Source organism: Mesoplodon densirostris, chromosome 11, assembly GCF_025265405.1.
Source record: "Mesoplodon densirostris isolate mMesDen1 chromosome 11, mMesDen1 primary haplotype, whole genome shotgun sequence".
Taxonomy (NCBI): domain Eukaryota; kingdom Metazoa; phylum Chordata; class Mammalia; order Artiodactyla; family Ziphiidae; genus Mesoplodon; species Mesoplodon densirostris.
Window position 1 is genome coordinate 98,069,455 of NC_082671.1, and position 23,056 is coordinate 98,092,510.

Consider the following 23,056-nt stretch of genomic DNA (forward strand, 5'->3'; position numbering starts at 1 on the left):
AAGATGAGGAAGAGGAAAACAAGTGAAAATTAAATTATTTTACATTGCTTTTCTGTTTCCACTTTAATAATTTTGTTGGCAGAAACAAATTTCTAGATACCCTTGGAATTCCCCTTTCCATCTAATGTCAATCTATCCTAAGTCTAAAGCATATAAACACAGTGTATACTTCAGTGCACCTCAATCATATTACCTAGGCTACAATACACTTGTAAATTTTTTTTAAAATATTTTAAGACACAATGAAATTGCCTGTTACGTTATATTTATAGAGTATCTCTTGTAGACTTTCTTTAAGCTGCCCTTCCATGGTCCTATCCCTATCCTCCTTTACAGTTGTCTGTGCCTTCTACTTCACCTCCTCACACTGACAGTTGTGAATATCCTACAAGGCTATGTCAATATTTCTTGTCCTTTTCCTTCTGTATTTCCCCAGTGAGCTCTTCCATGCCCAGGGCTCCTTTTCACCTTGAATCATGTAATACGAACTTTAGGAAAGACTTCAAGTTCATATGGTCTTTTATGTGGATAACTAATTTGCTTCTCCATGTATACATTCTCAAGTATTTTTCCATCCAATTTTTCCAACTCCCTATAGGACTTTTCCATTCATACAGTCTGCTGTCATTCAATACTACATAAATATTTCTAGGGTGCTTTCTACTTGTCAGGGAGTTTACTAAGAACTGGGAATAAATAATCAATCAGATATAGTTTCTGGTCTCAAGGCACTCAGTGTCAAAATGGGCAGTCAGAAAACTAACAGCCAATTGTGCTAAAGAGTGATAATTTGTATGATATGAGTTATTGGAGAATGCTAAGGAATTATGTAACTTAAATCACTGGGATGCCACCCATGCCACAGTGCATGACATATAAGCTAAGACCTGAAAGATAACTGAGAAGAGTTAAGGAGAAGGAAGGGTGTATAACGAAAAACTCTGTCCTACCTCCTGTGATTCTCCTTTCCGCTCACACTACTGCTTCACTTGCAGCACTTCCAACACCAGCTGTACGGGAGTTTTTCCCCTACCAAACAATTCACTGCAACACCAGCAGAGTGTCCTATAGTTTAACTCAATTCTGACACTATCTACCTGGAGGTAGCACCAGATCCTACAGGTTAAGGGCTCAGTCCCACAAGACCACTCCCACCCTACTTCAGATGCCAATTGCAAGTCCAATTTGTCATCTGTGCTTCTGACTGAATGGGTATAAACCAGAGACTCCCACTGACCCCTCCTTGGGTTTGATTAATTTGCTAGAGCAGCTCATAGAACTCAGGAAAACATTTACCTAACGTACGTTTACCAGTTTATTAAAGGGTATGATAAAGGACACAGATGAACAACCAGATGAAAAGATACATAGAGTGAGGTCTAGGAGGGTCCCGAGTTCAGGACCTTCTGTCCCTGTGGAGTTGGGATACATCACCCTCCCAGTATGTGGATACGTTCACCAACCTGGAAGCTCCCCAACCCCTGTACTTTTGAGAATTTTATGAAGGCTTCATTACATAGGCATATCAGTCATTAAGTTCATTTCCAGCCCCTGTTTCCTCTCTGGAGAATGGTGGGTGGAGCTAAAAATTCCAAGCTTGAAATCACAGCTTGGTCCTTCTGGCTATGAGCCCCCATCCAGGAGCCCACCCAGAATCCCCCATTAGAAAAAAAGATGCCCTGAGTGCTGTTGTCAGGAATTTACAAGGGTTTTAGGAGCTCTGTGTGTGAGCATTCCAAATGAATATAAAAACTCACAGCCAAGATGGCATTTTGGGTGTGTGTAACTGCAAGTCCTTCAATAAGCTAGAACATGAAGTATGAATAAGAAGATAAAGGTGATCATTATTACATTATAAATGCTTATAGTACATCATATACAATTAAGTATTTTACAGTCCAAGCACACTAAAACCTAGATATTATTATCCCTCATTTTATAGCGGAGGAACATGAACTTGAGGTTAAGAAACTTGTATAAAGTCATACAACCAGTAACACCTAGAAGGGCCAGGACTCATCCTAGGCCTTTTAAGAATATTTAAGAATGCTGTGCTTCTCGGAATCACCTTCCAAATAAACTACTGTGCGAAATTATTTGTCTCAGGGTCCGCTCTCAAGAAATCTTAAACTTGGAAGAAAAGATAGTATAGATGAAATGATGTAAAGAAGAAAAATTTATATAATGTGCTGAGCACAGTTTTTGACACATTGTAAGAGCTCATTACATGATTGTTATTTTACTGTTGTTGTCTTACTGCTTCTTTCTTTGTTTCCCTCATTTACTAGAATGTAAGCTTTTTGAGAGAAGGGCTTTTTTCCCCAGTGGTGTCTCATATTTAGAACAATGATCAATGAATATTTGTTGAATAAATAGATTAATACATTTTAGGGACTTCCCTGGTGGCACAGTAGTTAAGAATCCGCCTGCCAATGCAGGGGACACGGGTTCGAGCCCTGGTCCGGGAAGATCCCACATGCCATGGAGCAGCTAAGCCCGTGCACCACAACTACTGAGCCTGTGCTCTAGAGCCTGCAAGCCACAACTACTGATCCCATGCGCCTAGAGCCCGTGCTCCACAACAAGAGACGCCACCACAATGAGAAGCCTGCGCACCGCAATGAAGAGTAGCCCCCGCTCGCCAAAACTAGAGAAAGCCCACGCTCAGCAACAAAGACCCAATGCAGGGGCTTCCCTGGTGGCGCAGTGGTTGAGAGTCTGCCTGCCGATGCAGGGGATGCAGGTTCGTGCCCCGGTCCGGGAAGATCCCACATGCCACAGAGTGGCTGGCCCCATGAGCCATGGCCGCTGGGCGTGCACGTCCGGAGCCTGTGCTCCGCAACGGGAGAGGCCACAACAGTGAGAGGCCCACGTACTGCAGGAAAAAAAAAAAAAAAAGACCCAATGAAGCCAAAAATAAAATAAATAAATTAAAAAAATAAAGTGCTGCAAGGGACTTCCCTGGCAGTCCGGCGGTTAGGACTCTGTGCTTCCACAGCAGAGGGCATGGGTTCGATCCCTGCTCGGGGAGCTAAGATCCCACGTGCCACGCGACACAGCCTAAATAAATAAATAAATAACAATAATAATTAAAAAATAAAGTGCTGCAAGAAAAGAACTGTCAACAACTCTACATCTGGCAAAAAATATCCTTCAGGAATGAAAGTAAAATAAAGACATTCTCAATGAAAGCTAAGAGAATTTATCATCTGTGGGCCTGCTCTAAAAGAAAGTTTAAGGAAGTTCTTCAGGCTGAGGGGATATGACCCCACAGATAAACTTGGAAGTTTAGGAATAAATAAAGAGCAACAAAATATGAAAAAAAATACATTTTAAACACTTGAGAAATGTGAGAATATAGAGATATGAAATAGACTCTATTATTTTCTCCCAAATCACATTTCTCTTCAGAATCACAGGTTTCTGTGCATTTCCTGACACCTGAAGTTTCCAAGATGTCAACTTTCAGTGATGTTTTAGCTATCTTTTGAAGAGGACATCTTACATCATATGAATAACTCACTAAAACATTTTTATGAATCTCAAACTTTTGTTTTCAATAATGAATTTCATTTTCTGAACTCTCTGCCTGGAAAATTTTTCTCCCAGATAACCACATTGCTTCCTCTCTCTCATCTTCAGGTCTATACTCAGAAATCACCTAATTCCTAATTAAACTGCACCTCATAGCATCCCTCCCTTGCTTTAATTTTCCCTTTGCAATTATCACCATTTAAAAAAGTATTCCATTTATTTTTGTTTGTAGTTTGTCTCACCCAACAAGAATGAATTAAAGAACTTTGCCTTTCCCCCTATTAATTTTCCTAATACCTGATATATCATCAGTGAAATATCAAAGAAAATATGTGAAATGAATGAATCTCTCCAGGTCATCAAGGAAAACTGTTTTTCAGAGAAAGAGGATTGAAGAGAGTCTGTTGCAAGACATGCTAGGAACCCTGAAACAGTCTGGTAGAAAAAGGGCTGGGGGCTGGGGAATTTTCCTGACTAGAAAACTGGCCACGAAGACCACCAGTAGTCCACTGTGTGAGCTCAGAGCTTGTCAGAGATTGATAAGAGCCAAAAACAACCTGACAGAGGCAAAGGTTTAAAGAAAAAAACTTGGAAGGCTGCCATGGGAATATAATGGGTTTGGGAGTACCTAGAAGCAGTGAGTCAGGCTGTCAGAAGCTTAATGAGCTATCAGGAAACACAAAGAAGGGTCAAGGCAAAGCAATAAGCCAGAGGGCAAGAATCACACAGATGCCAGAGTTATAGCTGAAGTACGTTAGCTTTTTGAGTCACCTGTCATTCTTTTATCTTCTTCCTTTTTTTTTTCCTCCTCCTCATCACCTTGACTAGCCTGGATGAGTACCGGTACACCCTCATGTATTCTTTTTTTCTAAAGAACTCTTTTTTTCTTTGCCCCAAATTAAAAAAAAATTTTTTTAAACTTTTTATTTTGTATTGGAGTATAGCCGATAAGCAATGTTGTGATAGTTTCAGGCACACAGCCAATCAACTCAGCCATACATATACATGTATCCATTCTCCCCCAGACTCCACTCCCATCCAGGCTGCCACATAACATTCAGCAGAGTTCCCTGTGCCACACAGTAGGTTCTTTTGGTTATCCTTTTTAAATATAGTAGTGTGTACATATCCATCCCAGACTCCCTAACTATCCCTTCCTCCCACCCTTCACCCCCCCCCACCCCCGGCAACCATAAGTTCATTCTCTAAATCTGTGAGTCCGTTTCTGTTTTGTAAATACATTCATTTGTATCATTTCTTTTTAGAGTCCTCATATAAGCGATATCATACGATATTTCTCTTTCTCTATCTGACTAACTTCACTCAGTATGACAATCTCTAGGTCCATCCATGTTGCTGCAAATGGCATTATTTCATTCTTTTTTATGGCTGAGTAATATCAGATGCGAACTCGTTAACGGTTGATCCCCAAATTCCCCCCCCACCCCCATGAGTTGCATGCATCTTTTTTTAAATAAACACACCCCAAATCTCTGTAACATATGGACCTCCAGGAGCAGGAGAGGTGTCTGGGAAGTACCTGGCTCGGGTTGGCCAGAAGGGCACATTTCCACCTCCCAAATAAGTGCAAAGACACTTTTAGTTGCAAATGACAGAAAACCAATCCAAACAAGTTTGAGCACAGAGGGGAAACTTTGGGCTCATTTTACTGAAATGCCAGGGATAGAGTTGATTTATGGCTAAAATCAGCATCAGAAGTAATTCATCAGGGCTCCAGCTTTTCTACCTGCTTCTCTATGAGGAGGAACTGATGGCAAACAGAACTCTGATCATATCCCACCAGCTCACGTTCCATAATAAAAAGGAGACTCTTTCCCCATATCTCTGCCAGAAATTTCTCTCAAGGAATGTTCTAATTGCCCTGGCTTAGATCATGTGCCCACCCATTGGCCATGAGCTCTGGCCCCCTGATTGACAGTCTCTCTAAGATTAGAGTGGGGAAGGAAAATTCCCCAGTGAAAATGTAAGATGTTGTCACCAAAAGGAATATGAATGAATTCTGGGCATTTTAAAATAAGTGTGAACAAACACTTGACAAATCATGGTTGATCAGTTAAAATGACTGTGGAAAGTTTCTCTTGACTAGTGTTCCATGGGCCTCAGTGGATTGGTATGTGTGGAAATGCATGCAAAATTCTGCCTATATGTGAACCTGTCCAGGGAGGGGTCCATACCTCAATGAAGTACAAAGGATTCCAAGGTGGGAGGGTAGCAGTGCTTCGAAAGGAAATGCTTCCTCCCCGTCCTCACCCACCATTAACTTCCCCTGACTTAATAGAGCCCAAATGCAAAGCCATGTGAGACAGTGTGACATAGTAAAAAGTATAAAGATAAGGACTTTTGATTCCTTAGTTCTCATTAAATTCTCTTTATCTCAGTTTAATCACTTGTTAAATGTGGATCATAAGACCTAATTTGCAGATTAAAATAGTTCAACACAGTTCTTGGCACATAGTGGGTTTCCAGGGCATTGTGGCATTTATGTCACAACTGAGTAAGCAACAGAGACTCCCCAGAAGTGATTTGTCCTAATCACCACGCCATCCTATTTATAATAGGTCATGCTATTTAACAGTGAGGGATCCAGTCCTACTTAACTATTCTAGACAAGTCACTTGAGCCCTCCCTTTAACAGCTTTTTCTGTCAGTAGAGCCCAGAGAATGTTTTAAGGCTATCAGCCACTTTCATTCTGCTTGCTATATTTGTAAACCACTTCTGAAGCCACCTACTGCATTCCTTTGTCAAGCCAGCTGGGAGAATTTCCTAAAGAGGCCTGTGCTACCTTCAGCTACAGATTTCTAGGTGACCTTCTCTGCCCTTTTGAACACACAGAAGAGCAGACCCAACCCCCAAAGTTGTATTCGCAGGAGAGAACCTCTCACTTTCCCCAGTGTGAAAGGAAGAAGAATCAAGCTTATTAACACCTACAATAAAATCAGATGCTGAAGCTTTGCTTTCATAACTACCCAGGATAATTTGTTATTGAGCAAAAATAGAACAGAATATAATCATATTAGAATGATAGAGAATGTAGAGGACCCTGCATCAATTCTCCAGTTTCAAAAATCTAATTTGCAGGATTGATTTTTTTAGAAAAAGTAGAGTTTGCATGTTAGTGGTTGAAAAGTTTGTCTTTCTTGGAATTAATTGTCATGTATATATTTTATGAAAAACTGGAAGTTTGTAATTTTTTAATATAGTGGCACAACCATATTTGCATAAGATTTTCCATGTGAATTTGGTGTTTTGGCTTTTCTTATTTAAGGTCATTAATTTATCATTTCACTGAGTCATTCAATAAATCTTTATAGATGGCCTGCTTTATTATAGGCACCAGGGTGTATTTGATATTTATCTGAACTACTAAACAAATTGAAGTTATTCTGTAAACTGAGAGTTAAGTTTGATGTTTAAATATTTTTTTAAAAGGTCTCTCTTCACTTCTAATTCAATAATGGAAGAAAAAGCATAGAATTTTAAAATTTATTGTTACTGTTGTCTTAACATATTTAAGTCATGGATGTTATCTTAGTGAAATGTCAGCATACAATACTTTAATTTAAAAATTCATAATAAAGTTTTATTATGTATTGATTATAATATAATATTATTGCTTTATGCAAGAGAAAGATGTTAAGAATGTAATATGAAAATGATATATCCAGGGACTATTTCATTCTTGTTTTTCCTTTGATGTAATTCATTTCTACACTAACTAACATGAGAGGAATGTCTGATGATTCTCAAGCACAGTAAATCTTTATCTTTTGTTACTTCTGAATGAATTAGGTTTATATTCTTTGTTTTTCTATATCCATTTATTATTTTTTTTTTTCTTTTTTTTTTTTTTTTTTTTTTTGCGGTATGTGGGCCTCTCACTGCTGTGGCCTCTCCCGTTGCGGAGCACAGGCTCCGGACGCGCAGGCCCAGCGGCCACGGCTCACGGGCCCAGCCGCTCCGCGGCATATGGGATCCTCCCAGACCAGGGCACGAACCCGTATCCCCTGCATCGGCAGGCGGACTCTCAACCACTGCGCCACCAGGGAGGCCCCATTTATTATTATTATTATTTTTTTTTTTTTTTTTTTGCTGTACGCGGGCCTCTCACTGTTGTGGCCTCTCCCGTTGCGGAGCACAGGCTCCGGACGCGCAGGCTCCGCGGCCATGGCTCATGGGCCCAGCCGCTCCGCGGCATGTGGGATCTTCCCGGACCGGGGCACGAACCCATGTCCCCTGCATCGGCAGGCGGACTCTCAACCACTGCGCCACCAGGGAAGCCCTCCATTTATTATTTAATTTAACATTTATATTGAATCCCTGCACATACTAATGTGATGTGCTGCTTCATATGAAAATGTTGTTTTCAATAATGTATTCCTTTGAAAATTATTTTCCCATGAGATATTGTTAGAACTTCTGCTAGCTAAATAAACAAGCAAAGTGAGTAAGTAAATAAAGAAGTAAAATATTAGATTTTAATGAGTAAGATACACACCAAAATAAACACAGATATATTGTAAAAAGTATAATGGCTAGGTACACTTTCTCTGAGAAGTAGGTTTTTTCAGCTGACTTTTGAAAGCTGAGATTGTGTTAGCTGTAGTCTGAGCTGGGGAAGAATCCTTCAGGCAGGAAGATCTGCAAGTTCCTCAGTTCTGGGTGAGAAAGTGCCAGGTCTGTTTGAGGGACAGAAAGGAGGCCATTGTGGCCGAAGGGATCATGTAGGGTGTTATAGACCTTGTTAAGAAGTTTAAAATTATGCTAAATAAGTTGGGAAAACAGAGAGGTTCTTTGGAAAGCTGAAGAGTGACACAATATAACTTAAGTTTAAAAGATGAATCTGGCTGCTTTGTGGATGATAGATTGTAGATGGGCTAGAATAGGAGTAAGGGAACCAATTATTTTGGTGACTGCAGTACTACAGGAGAGAAGAGCTTTTACAGAGTTGTTCTTCATTATGTGGTGATATGCCCTTAAGAAATGATAAGTTATGTGTTGAATTGCTGGAGGTCATATGCAAAATCACTTTTTCTCATGAATATATCATTGGCATGTGGGCAGCAATGGCAGGCAGCAGGACACATACCCAATCTCTCGATGTCTTTTGTTTACTTGATAATTCTTTGTCTGTGTGACATGTTGGTCTCATAATTTCAACATATAATTTTAATATGACTCAATATTTATTTAATATAAATATTCAATATAAATATAAAATTCAATAAATATTGAATCATATTAAACTTATATGCTTAATATGTACTAAAACTATGGACATTGATTTCCCCTAGAACCAATACTGACTCAATATCTGAGTTGATACTATAATAAAACTTGCCAAGAAACAAATAATTTATGCTATTAATGTAATGTAAAATATTTTCAAAATAATATGTATAAATAGCAAATATATTTTTAAAATGCTAGAATGTGATTTTCCACTCTGTATATTATTAAGATCACTTAAACTACAACTCTCTGAGAATCTGTTTCTTAGTTCAAAGTATCATGTATATAAATCTGAGCTAAAATTTTGCAAGAATTAATTGCCTTCTGAGAAATTTTTTTTTTGTAAATTAACTATATTTGGACTAGAAGTGCTAAAATAATGGCCGATAAAATAATGACAATGAGACCAATTTAATTCTAAGTGCTCATGATAGTGGCACAAATTGTTTAAGTCTAGCCTCTTTATTTGCTTGTTTTAAAATTGCAGACGTGCTGTCTCTTAGGGAAGATGAATGTGCTCATAATTAGTTTTTAGTCGTCAATTTTCTGATTTATCTTTCTTTCATACTTTAAAAATTCAGACTAATACAAATTTTATTACATTTCATAAGTTAAATTAAAAAGTAATTTCTGAATTAATAACACATGGATCATGCCACTGATTTAAAAACATCTCAAGCTAGATAGATACATTTTCCAACTAGAAAATATTTTCTTAATTTCACATTCCTATAAATATTATTCGAAATGCTAGCCTAAATTTTAGAAATATTTTTGAACTAATAATATGAGTAAAATTCAATGTTTATTTTCTGACTATTTGTTTGTATTCATTAGTTCTTAGCCACATTCAAGTAAACTCAATTTTCTTATACTTCATACTCTATTTTAGATTTTAAAGGCATAGTGCTTTTATTTTGCAGATTGTTGCCTTGCGTGAACAAAATGTTCATATACAAAGAAAATTGGCATCAAGTGAGGGATCCACAGAGTCAGAACATCTTGAAGGGATGGAACCTGGCCAGAAAGTCCATGAAAAGGTATGACACATATGACATGCTCTTTCCTGGAAGTGTTTACTTGCTATATCATTTGACATGAGTATGAAATATTTGTGTAATTCATGTAATAAACATTACTGTGTTTTGACTTGTTGATCAAAAGTGCATTATTATTTCCTTTATCATTAATTGCTCCTAATTTGATTCTCTCAAAAATAATGTATGTGTGGATTTATGCATATATATATATTTGAATTTCTCATTACTTGCTATTAACTTCTGTTAAAAAGAACTTAATTACATATCTGTTTGAACGTATCTATAATTGAATAAATTATAAATTGAATAAATATCTAAATCTATCTATATATCTATATTGATATGTTAATAATCTATATCCAGGACTGTTTAAAATACAGTAACAATAATTTTGATTTATAAGTGATATTATGTACAATTTGTGACTAATCTGTGGCTTATCACTGCAAAAACTTTTTTATAATATCTTATTTGACTTATTTTCCATGTGTTTGATAAGACCACAGCAGTACTCCAGTTAATGAGAAATTACATAAAAAGATATCTTAAGTCATTAGACTTTTACTGTTTTTTAGAAGAAATTGATTTTCCTTTCGGGTGGGGCATAGACCCAGGCCAAGGAAACCAACAGTCTGTTTGGCGCTTTTCTGTGCTGAACCACTTGTTCCCAGCACAAGAGAAAGAAAGTCAGTTGCTGGTAGGTCTGGAATCAGATTAAGATTACATAGGCATTTGCACATCCTGTGCATGAGACTTAAACCATCTCCTGGGTATTTGCAAGTTATAGCCCTGGATGCTTGAGCTCCTTAATCATCAAGACCTCATAAATCAGGTAGCTAAATTGGTGTCATTGTGAATATCAGGAGGTTTTAAAACATAGTGATTAAGAAGCAAGTGACTGTACCACAAAACAAATAGCACTAGACTTCTTATCATAAAATAAATTGAGCACTTCCTCATTTATCCAGTTGAAACAAATGGAGGGGCTTCTTATGTTTCCTCCTTCAACTGTAAAAGCAAAAGAAGCCAAGTAAACCAGACATTTCCTGAGACCGCCATCAATTCTGGTGGCTGAGAAGCAAACAACTCTTCATTAAAGGCTGTACTATTTTAGCCTTTATCAATGTATTTTATAAAAATCTTAAGCTAGGTATTAACAATAAGCTACAATCTGACAGCTAGATTTCATGAGCTATATTTCAAATCTGAATAAGACTTATTTCTCTTTTCTTCAGATAAGTAAACTGACATTACTTCAGTAAATAAACCACCAAGCTCTTTAGAATAGGGCATTTGCACACAATCCTCAGTTTAGGAAACTAACATGTCATTTTACTATTACTGTTTCATTTTACTTATGTCATCAGTAATACAGTGCTATACGTTTCCTCAGAGAATTACAGAATGACATTGGTTTGAGTATGAAAATGGACTTTATGGTCATCTAGTCTTTTTCTTAGAAGTCTTCAAAATATAGTGATGCCATATTATGCTAATCTAGACTAAAATTAAAGAAATATGCTTTCAAAGGCATAAGGAACTTAAGATCTTGTCTATTCGCTAACAAACCATTTGGTGCTTAAAGCATTCCTCTAGTACTTCTGGGGAGTGGTGTACTCATACATGTAGTTTTTTTCAAATATTATTTTTTTAAGATATAACCCCTAAATTTTAGTCATTATAGAATATAAGACAATGCATGTCAGATTAATTTTCAGAAACTGATTACAGAATTAGGATGAGGACCTGTGAATAAATGATGTTTGTCTCTATTGGACTCAACAGATAGTGGTATATATGTGGAGGTTTCTGAGTATTTGAAGACTTAAAGTACTTGTCTTTAACTTTCTTTGCCTTCCAGTTCTCGGTGAAGGCATTTCAGTCAGGGTAGAAGAGAAATTCTGTGCCATTGCTAACTCACTCACACTTTTTCATAGATGTAACTAAAGATTTTTAAACATTGTAATTATAGGCATACTTTTTTAAATTTCCCAGAATTGTAGGAAGAGTGATTTCCAAATGCTTTGAAATAATGATATACTAGTATTTTTAAAAATATCGTGCCCCTATCCTGCAATGTAATCCTAAAATGTATGTCATATATTTTTTTTTAATTTTAAAAATAAACTGTGCTTTAATCCATATTACCCCTGAGATGATTCAAGAAAGCACTTTAAAAGTTTTATTTATATCATGTTTCTTTGCCTGATATTTCGTTTTCAACTTTATTGAGATATAACTGACATATAAGATTATATAAGTTTCAGGTGTGCAATGTGATGGTTTGCTCTACAAATTGTGTAAAGTTAAGGTATACAGTGTGATGATTTTGTATAAGTATGTATTGTAAAATGATTACCATGATAAGATTAGTTCATTCATCACCGTGTGTGTGTGTGTGTGTGTGTGTGTGTGTGTGTGTGTGGTGAGAACATTTAAGATTTACTTTCTTAACAACTTTCAAGTATACAATATTAACTATGGTCACCATGCTGTACATTAGATCCCCAGAACTTATTCATCTTCTAACTGCTGACATTTTTTTATAAAAGCTGAAATAATATCCTAATTATTATTTTTATCATCCCTTTATAAATACTGCTAAATTATGCACCTGAACATTATAAGTCATCTTTTTGAAATTATCCCCTTTAAAAGGATTATTTAAGGTATGTTAACGCCATTGAATAACAAGTGTTATAGGATTGTAATTTAAATCCTAACACTTACTTTTTCAGTAACAAGTGTTTAAAAGGTATATTAAAACAAAGGAAAAGAGAATATTATTTTGGGGAGTGTCTATGTAGAGAAGGTTATCAGCGTAGGATGACTGTAGTATTAGTGTATAAACTGCAGAGGGATTGTTGGGGAGGAAACATGAAACTATTGTCAGGTGCTGTGGAGCTGTCAGAAAGTGACTTGCAAATCCTAGTCACAAGGATCGCCCTTTGTTTAGGGCAGTAAAGTTACTTAAATTACATAGTCAGGGTGGGTTATTAGCCAACAGGAGAGGCTTTACAGCAGTGGCTTGAAAACTCTGTTGACAAAATAGTTGATAAAAATAGTCTCATAAAAGCACACTCTGAAACAGGCCTACTACTCATAGAAAAGTTGTGTAATTATTACCAACATTTTGAAAACAAAAATGAAAAGAAAAAAATAAGCTTAACTGAAACAATTTTGTTTCTGTGTGCCATGGATTTAATTGGTGTTCTAGAAGAACATAATTATCCACGGGATAATAAAAAATTTTTCAGAACACTAAATTTTACCTCATTAAAAGTTCAGGGCTAGGATCCATAACTTTCTTCCTGCTGCTTTCCAGAGAGGAGTTAACTTGTGAAAAAGAAATTTTAATAAACATGCTTCTCTTGTCAAAGAGATAGTAATGCTCCTGGCTCATATATTCTGTACTTCCAATTATTTTTTCCAGCTGCAAATGTTTGCTAAGTAATGTGGGTAAGTAGTATGTTAGACAGTGGTTGAGATTCAGAAGACATTCCCTGTAAAATTTGCAGGAGTGAAAATAATATGCAGTGAAAATAATCTGCCCAAATTAATATTGCAAAACATGATGAATAAAGTGGTGTCAAAAATGATACTAGAGTTTAAAGGAGAGATACATTAATTGTGACAGGAAGTGTCAGAGAGACAGTGTGGAACAGTGACTTGTTTAAAGTCAGTAGACCTGGATTCAAATCCCATCTCTGCCAGTAACTACCTGGGTGTCCTTACTCTGTAACCTCCCTGAGTATCAGTTACAGGTAAATAGTCATGCCTAACTTGTAGCTTCGTTGTAAAGAATAGAAACACTGACTATGAATGCCAAAATTCTTGACACATTGATTACAAGCAATAAACAGTATGGTTATAATATTTATGAATACTGTGTTATGGTCATTCATTTTTCAATAAATATTTAGCGGTGACCTTACTGAAGTGCTGGGAAATTTGTCCTGTTCTGGGTGGTTGGGACGCTAATGAATAGGACAGATGAGGGCACAGACAATAAGTACATACATGTAAAAGGGGGTGGGTGTGATCAAGGGGCAGGTGCGAGGTGGTTGGGGAAGATAGGTAGACATGGCACTGAAGGGCTTCTCAGCAGGTGGAGTTTGAACCGGAACCCAAAAGAGTACAGAGGGTTAATGGAAAAGCTTAGAGTTTTTGAAACAAAGGAAACACTAAGTGCAAATGCACCGACAGTGGGAAAGAGCTTCTTGGGCATAATCTTGGGAAGAAAGGCTGACAGGGTAATGTAGTCTAGCTGCCAGGAGAGGGAGAAGCAGGAGACAGGGCACCCAGGGACAGTGAGCAGGGGCCAGATCATTTAAGTTCTTGTCGGCTGTAGTAAGGAGTCCAATTTTATTTTCAGAGCAATGGGAAAGCATAGAAGTGTTTTAAACATGGAAGCATCTTGATTAGATACTTGTTAAAAAATCATTTGCACTACAATTTTATGTCCATTTATCATTTTTTTCACATATAAGACTTCTGAAGCAGTTAGAGACTTTCTTTCCTTTTCTTAATTTTACAGACAATGAAATTGATGCCTACTTAGATAAACTAAATGACTTATTTGTCCAGAGGAGGACGAGAACCTCAGTGTTCTCACCTCCTTTGTACTCTCATGTTCCTTCATGCCAGGACTCTTTCTCTAGGTGTTATTATTGATTTTTGAAAATTCATTCTAATCCAACCTTATTTTTTTCTGATCTTTTAGTCTTTCATAATTACACATATTTATTTGTCTACAGTTGATTATTTTATTCTACTTGAGTATGATTTTTTTTTAATCCCTTACTTTTTTTCCCAAAAATCTCTATTATATTTTTTTACTCTGAACAGATGCTCCAAGGCAGTGGCATTTAAAATTTTTAACTACTATGAGTATGGCTTTTAAACCTGGGCAAGAGGGGTCCACAATTTAGCAGGTCTATCTCTGGCCCTCTGTGCCTCTCCCTAAGCATGAAGAGTCCATGGCACCAGGGGAAACTGCACAGGTGTGAGCCACAGCAGCACCCCTTTTTGACCACATGCCAAGCTCCTGGCAGCCCAGACTTTCTGACCAAACAGACCTGAGCCTTCAGGGCCTTTATGAGCTTGTTCCTAGCAGCAACATCTGTCTCTGCCCGCCCTCCAGTGCACCCATCCCTGGACCTAAGAAGAGACCAAGGGATGCCTGTTTTTTGGGTCTCACGGAGTTTGAAAGTGCTGAATGAGGTATCCACATATATACAAGTAAAACAGACCAGTATTCTGGAAGGAGCTGAGGCTGAGAAGAGAAGGAGAGCAGGCTACAGTCCAGGGCCATATCTGGGTAACTAAGTTCTGGTGTGGAACTTCAAGTGGTCTGAGAATTATTCATTCTGGCCTAAAAGCCAGTGTGAAGGTATTATTTCAAGGAAGATAGTAGGACATATTTTTATTTGACAGTTTGTTAGCTTGATTTATAATTGTTACATATTTGGAGTTATGGCATGTAGGCCTTTCTTTGCTCTTTTGCCTTGGGCTCCACAAACACTAAGGACCCACCTGTCTACTACCCACTGTAAGAAATATGATTTAGTTGCAACCTTTTACTACGCATGCACACATGCACGTATGTGTGCATGTGTATGTATACATCTGTGTGCATGTGGGTGTAAAACTGAAACTGAAGTTTCACAAAACAATAGTTACACTTTACTACATGCAATACATTTTGAGATTTTTTGTTCATTAGTGACTGAGGAATTGCCGTAGTTCTTCCCAGAGCTAAGGGTGGCTGATCTTTCCAGTGATCACACAACAACACATCCTTGGCACGTCATGGGAAGTCCTTTCCAAACTGGCTGGCCTCTTCTCACCTCTCAAGCTTCTCTGCTTGTCACCCCACTCTGAACTTAGGTCCTCTGAATGAACCGAGCTGACGCTTCCCTTTTCAAAAGCGTTGCTCTTGTTATTCTCTCCTCTTAGAATTTGACATTAATTTGTGACTGTTCTTTAAATTAATAAAATGCAACATAATAATTGGGTAATATGTAAATGTGCAGGCTGAATACATATAAAATCAGAAATATATTTTTGTTTGCATTTTTTCAGTTCTTTAATTCATGCCAGATAGGCAGAAGAACTTGGCCAAAAACGTGTAAAACAAAATGAAGAATCGGTGGCTAGAAAAATTCTGAGATCAGAAAATCTAGTAATTGTCTAATGGCTGCATTCTGTGCATGAAGGACACTGAGTTGAAGTTTTATAAAAGATGAAATATGGGATGTGCCTTTACCAAAATTAAGGGTTTTGTGGATTTTTAGTGATACAAGGCTGTTTTAGACTGAACCACCAAGAACAAAAATGGGCTAGTAGAAAAAGTTAATATAACTATGTGAGCAATATGCACCTCAGTAATGACAACAGACCTTTATTTCCTCATGCTATTGTGCCATATTATGAAATACCATAATACACAGATTCTACATAGTCACATACAAACCTGTTAGCTGTATGTTTAAATGTTTGGCTTATGAATATATCACATATCTATTTAAAAATATTATAAGATACCATTTATCACAAATGCTATTCTTTCAAAGATCTCTGCTGTGTTCCAGTTGAAAGCCCTCATCCATAGGGATGTGTCCAGATATTAACTGTATTTTGCCCATTTTTATATGCCTTCTTCACTCCATGTCAACTACTGCCAGTAACTGTTCATCCAAAAATTCAGTTCTTTGTTAATTGTGGCTTATTTTATGCATTATTGGTTAAGCCCCAATTTCGTCTCTGTATCAAAGATAATTATCATTTGAATTTTTTTGCATCTGAATAGCCCTAACAGAACATTTTCTTCTGTGTGTTGATCCCCTATATAGTGATCCAATTTCTCATAATGACATGATAATAAAGTGTATACTTCCCTTTTAATTCATCAATTGAATTTTCAAGCAATGAAACCAAACAGAACTATGGGGTTTATGAATTTGCCATTTTGGGATTGGCACACCTCCTAGCAAAAAGAAGGTCCAAGTATAGCCCTCGATATACGAGGCAGGAGTGGCCTAGAGGACTACGATTGGCTAGAAAAGGGCCCAGAAGAGGCAAGGTTAGGCTGTTTCATGGTTCATCCATATGCACAGGAAGTTAGACTGTATCAATTTTATAGGAGTTGAGTATCAATTTTATAGGATAGGAAGATTATGACCAAAAGTCATCTTTTATATACAATGGCAAAAATAAGAAGTAAAAATCTTCTAATGTTGTATGGGAATTTACTAAGTTCAAAACAAATCTCTCTCTGAATGCAGTGACTGGATTTTTATGCTTTCACTATTCTTTTAATAGATGGGAAGTGAAAGTGGAATTGACTCCTATCTTTTTTTTTTTTAATTTATTTTTGGCTGCGTTGGGTCTTTTGTTGCTGCGTGCGGGCTTTCTCTAGTTGCAGCAAGTGGGGCGCGTGGACTTCTCATTGTGGTGGCTTCTCTTGTTGTGGAGCATGGGCTCTAGGCACCTGGGCTTCAGTAGTTGTGGCACGTGGGCTCAGCAGTTGTGGCTCGCAGGCTCTAGAGCGCAGGCTCGGTAGTTGTAGCGCACGGACTTAGTTGCTCCATGGCATGTGGGATCTTCCCGAACCAGGGCTCAAACCTGTGTCCCCTGCATTGGCAGGCAGATTCTTAACCACTGCGCCACCATGGAAGCCCTGACTCCTCTATCTTTAATAACAAATTTAGTATCATTTATATTATTAGCCCAGATTAGAGAGAAGCCGAAAAAACAAATTTTTTCTGTAATAGGATAGTTTCAGACTTTAAGAGGCTGAGTGATTCACAAGAGTTTGACAGAAAGTTTGTTCATTTATCTCTGTCCTATTGGCATAATTTGAGTGTCTAGTCTGTGACAGGGACTCTGCTTTCTTATATGGATATAGAAAAGAACAAATACTTTTCCTTCCCTCTTCATTGCTTTGTCTGATCTTTAAGCCAATCCAGGAGAATTTTTAAGTCTGTCATTCAGATGTTCTGCAATTGGCCTAATTTTATTATTCACTTTGGTAGAGTTTATCCATCTTAACATTTCTCATGAAGCACGAGTTCCCCAGAAATTTAATGGATGTTTTACAGAACCCACTCCCCCCAAAAAAGAGATTTCTCAGGACAAGAATATTAATATATATTATGCTATCCAATTTTGAACTGTTATCTTTACTGTAGTAATTATTAAAATTTATTAAAATTGCCCAAGAGGAAACATAGTACACAGTGTTTCCTAAACTTGTATGACCAGAAATTCCCTTTATTTACAGGAGAATTGCACGTGCCAAAATGAGTATTCAGAAAAATATTCCTTAATGCTGGCTCTGGCCTTTTAAAGACAGGCAGACTGTTCTTCAAAGCTGTCTGTAAACCTCATTAACAAAAGGGCTACATGCCAATGAGAACAAGATAAATAACTTGTACAAAGCCCTTTACATTTGCCAGAAGTACTTTTACATAGTTGTTGTATTGGATTCCTGTAATAACCCTGTCATGTTTGTAGAGCAAAGATTACTGGCTCAAAGTCACATAGCTTGTGAGCAGAATGAGCCGAGATAAATAGTGTAACAAGTATACAAATATTAAAAGTGAACATGGGTGGAAAAGGTAGCATATAAACTACCTGATTTCATGGATTTCAAAATATGAGTATTTACTTTAAGCAAAGTCTTAAATCTGTCCAAGTGTCTAAAAGCATGAAAGAGCTTATTAGACTGAACATGAGTCTTTAAAAAATCAAAAAAAAAAAAACCTTAGACAAAGAAAACTTTGTTACACCCGTGAGTTACACCGTGTGATGTCTCCACAATCATCTAGTCAAGTGTACTTCTCCAGCAGTTCTTACTGTGCTCTCCTTTGCCATCAGTTTTTTTCTTCATCCATCCCATTCCTATAACATACAAAGTTCTTCCAACTTAAAAGAAATTCTCTTTTGGTCCTACTTATACCATCAGCTATTGCTCTATTTTCTACTCCCCTGTGCAGCAAAGCTCTTCGAAAGGGTCATCTACTCACTGTCCCCAGTTGCTTTCTTTGCTTTCTTTGTAAACCTATTCCAGGAAAGTCTTTGCTCCACCACTACACAGAAACCTCTCCTGTTACTATCATCACTAATTTTATATTGCTAAATACAGTGGCCAATTCTCAGCCCTTCTTGAGTTGATGTCATAGTTGTTCACCTTTTTTTTTTGTTTGTTTTTAGATTCACCTTTATTTTTCACTTGCAGTATAGGAAACTTCACTCTCTATTTTTCTCTTCCCTCACCAGCGGCTCAGTCTCTTTTCTTGGATCATATTCTTCTTCCTGACTTCTTTTTTTAAGCATCTAGTTATGTACTTTATGTCCAGTGAGATTATTTTATCCTGAGAGTTACATTAAATTTGCTTTAAACTCCTATCCCCATCCAATGGAAACTCCTATATACTTTCCAAGATTTTTTCAAATTCCAGAAAGTTTACATTCTCATGGTCACACCTTGCTCTAATATTTATTTGTTTGTTTGTTTGTTTGTTAAAATATAGTTAATTTACAAAATTGTGTTAGTTCTAGGTGTACAACATAGTAGTTCAGTATTTTTATAGGTTATACTCCATTTAGAGTCACTATAAAATATTGGCTATATTGCCTGTTTTCTTCTTGAATTCTTAATGTTAAAGTGACCTGGGGCTCGGTTCTCCATCTTTTCTCTCAGTGATTTCAATCAGCCTCATAGCCTTAAATGCTGTCCATATGCTAATGACTTACAAATCTTTACCTCTATAGACCCTACAACCAAGTATATATATCCAACTGCCTATTGAATATCTATCATCTCCACATGTGTATATAAAAGGCACTGAACCTTAAAATGTCAAAAACCTTACCTTTTGATAGTCCCCTCCAAAACTCCCTGCATCTTCTCCATCTCAAGTGATGGACATCTCACCTTTCCAGTTGTTCAATCTAAAGAATTGGGAGTTATCCTCAAGTCCTCCCTGTGTCTCACACCCCACATCAAACTTTAAAGAAATTCTATTTGCTCTACTTTCAAAATATATCCAGAATCTGCCACTTCTCATCACTTCCACTAAGCACTCTGCTCTAAACTACTATCATCTCTCACCTAGATTATTGTAATCACCTCCTTCCAAGTCTCTCTGCTTCTCTTGTGGGCCGTTATTGTCTATTTTTAACATGACATGAATCAGAGTGATGCTTTAAAACATAAATCTGATAACGTGTCAGTCATATGCTCAAAACTCTGCAAATGTTTCCCATTTACACAAGGCTCTGCATGATTTGACTTTCCTCATTTTATGACTTCATCTCCACCATCACCCCAGCCACACTGGCCTCCTGTTGACTTCTGACTTGTTCTTCCTTCCGTCTAGAATGCCCTTCTTCCAGATATCTGCGTGGGTATCCTCACTTCCATCAAGGCTTTGTTCAAATGTCATCAATATAAGACCCAATGCAGCCAAAAAAGACCCAATGCAGCCAAAAATTAATAAATAAAAATAAATACATTTATTAAAAAAAAAAAAAGAAATCATCTGGTCTAGAAACCTTCCAAGCAGGGCAATATTTAGGCAATTCTATTATAGAGGTTTTTTTCTTCTCATCTTTCAGAAATAAAAGATAAAGTCAAGTCGTTCGTTTGAAATATTACATTAAAAATAATTAGTTGATTCTAGGGTCTGCTATTCTTGGGTCTATTATCACATCTTTTATTACATTTATTTCACCAACAATTTTATTATTTTATTACTTTGAAGCTTTTCCTCTTTATGCCAGTTTTTTAGGTTTGATGAATAAATTAGATACAGTTATTAGTAAAGTACCTGGATAATATGGATCTGTGGTTCTTAACCTCAACTAAACATTGCAATTACTTAGGGAGATTTAAAAACAATTATATGTCTGGACCCCACCCTTGGATATGGTCTAGAGTGGTTTCCATTCTATATTTTTATTCAGTTCTTCCAAGGATTCTAATGGTTGAGAATAACTGATGTGGAATACAAGTATTAGTTCAGCTTTGTTATAGGCTCTAGGTTTACAGGGATTGTAAATAAATGATTTACATATAATGAAACAGATTTAAGGAGTCATTATGGAATTAGAAGTAACAGCTGTGAATTCTGTGCTGGAGAATTTCAAATCAAAGACAAAATGTTGTTATTTGTTGGACAAGATTTGAAACCTGAAGTCAGGTCTGATTTTTGAGAGCTAAAAGCAATATGGAGATTAACAAAAGCAGTGTAGGCAGATGCCCAAAAGCCATAGCCTTGAAGCATTAGGAATCCCCAGTGCTGAACTGCTATCTGGTCCTTATGAATTTGGTTAATTGGCTGCTTTATTTGGTTTATTCTTTTTTCCCACATTATGCTGCATTTAAGCAGGAGTCTTCATATTCTGAGCACCCAACCTAGTGTCTGGCATATGGTAGAAGCTAAACAGAGTTTTGGTGATTGAATGAATGAATAAGTGAAACAATAAGTAGATTTAATGAATGGATAAATGAAATGATAAATGAACAAGAGCAAATGAACAAAAAAAGAAAAAGAGAGAAAATTGACAAAAGAAGGAAGAAAGGAGAGGGGTAGGTAGAGAGAAAGTACAGACTCCTAGGAATATGAAACTGGAATGCTTTCATTCAAATCTTAATCTTATGACTTTTTAGTAGTGTGACCTTAAGCAAAATACATTCTGTGCTTCAGTTTCCTTTTCTGTATCCAATAGGTTGTTACAGGGATTAAAGAGTGTATGCACATAATGCATGTGGAACAGTACCTGACACTTAGTCAGAACTTAATAATGTTAGCAAAATAGAGTAATTGTTACAAATGAAAGCTTAGAGCCAGAAAAATTTTTAGCTATAAGTTCTTGGGTAAGTACTCAATAAATGTTAGCTATTATTATAATTTGTCATTATTCTAATGAAAGATACAGACTTATATGGGGATTTGGAGGCAAATCCAAATTTGAGTATTTGAAGTAAAATGAGGAGTACAACAATCTCTTGGAATAAAAGGAAATATTTGCTAAGGTATCAGATTGACTGAAGTCTTCCAAGTCCCTTCTTTGGTCAAGGCCTGGTCTCAGATTTATTCATATAGTCCACATACAGACTTCATTATCAGCCTATGAAATCCCTGACTGGTTCCATCTTTCGTTCTGTTATGTATATTTCTTTCATCCTAATACATTGATGACTCTCATGGAATTTACAATGAACTATCAGCTCTAATTTTTGTTACTTATTATTTTTATGCCTATGAATACTTCCTTTTTATGGATTTTGGGTTTTTTTCTTTATTCTTTGTTCTACATTTCTTTAGTACTACATTTCTCTTTTCCTCACAGAATGAAATATATTATATTACTTTCCTGTTTTAAGGATTTCTTCATATCCACTAAAGAATTATTAGTCCTGGATATTTATGTTAATGATTGAAAATCTTAGTGTAACTTCTTTGACCAGTCAATAATTCATCTCTAACCATAAAATTTTATAGAACTATTTTCAAAAATGAAATGGAACTGCTTATTGTTTACCCCTTAAATGCTGATGAATTTTAAGTATATCTGTGCCTCTAATATCTGAATTAATAGTAAGATAAATTCCTAATTTCCAGTCTTTAGCATCTTTTTCTATTTTCTCTAGAAAGATTAATAAACCATGAGAAGTAAAATGCATAAAAGAAAAAAGAACTTTTTGAAATTCATTAGGAGAGAATCCAAGACTTATGTTTTAGTCATGAAAAACTTGGGCAGGGAGGTGTCAAAAATGTACAAGTCAAGTTCAGAAATATGTTCATAATAAAGTTTAAGTTATCAGCTGCCATAGTGACTATAGTTAACAATACTGTATTGTGTATTTGAAAGTTGCTAAGAGAGTAGATCTCAAATGTTCTCACTACAAAATAAAAATGGTAACCATGTGAGGTGATGGCTGTGTTAACTAACCTTATTGTGGTCATCATTTCACAATGTATATATACATCAAATCATCACTTTATACACCTTAAACTTGCACAATGTTATATGTCAGCTATATCTCAGTAAGTCTGGGGAAAAATTGTCTACTGTCAAGTGTAATAGCTCCTGAGGAAAATGAAAAAGGTCAACCAAATATTCATTCCGCATGGGCAGCACCATTGAACTCTAAAAATTTATAATTAACATAGCTCCTAAATCCTCTGGAATAGCTTGTCAAGAAATATCTATCCAAGGG

At 36.5% G+C, this 23,056-nt stretch overlaps 1 protein-coding gene across 11 annotated transcripts in view; it reads left to right on the forward strand.

The window, feature by feature from the left end:
• Positions 1-23,056, forward strand: part of PPFIA2 (PTPRF interacting protein alpha 2) — a 407,328-nt gene that overhangs the window by 255,496 nt on the left and 128,776 nt on the right. For all 11 annotated transcript variants that reach the window (XM_060111668.1, XM_060111670.1, XM_060111669.1 and 8 more), the window contains one exon: positions 9,709-9,825. In XM_060111668.1, the coding sequence (XP_059967651.1) occupies positions 9,709-9,825 (117 nt within the window). The remainder of the gene's footprint in view (positions 1-9,708; positions 9,826-23,056) is intronic.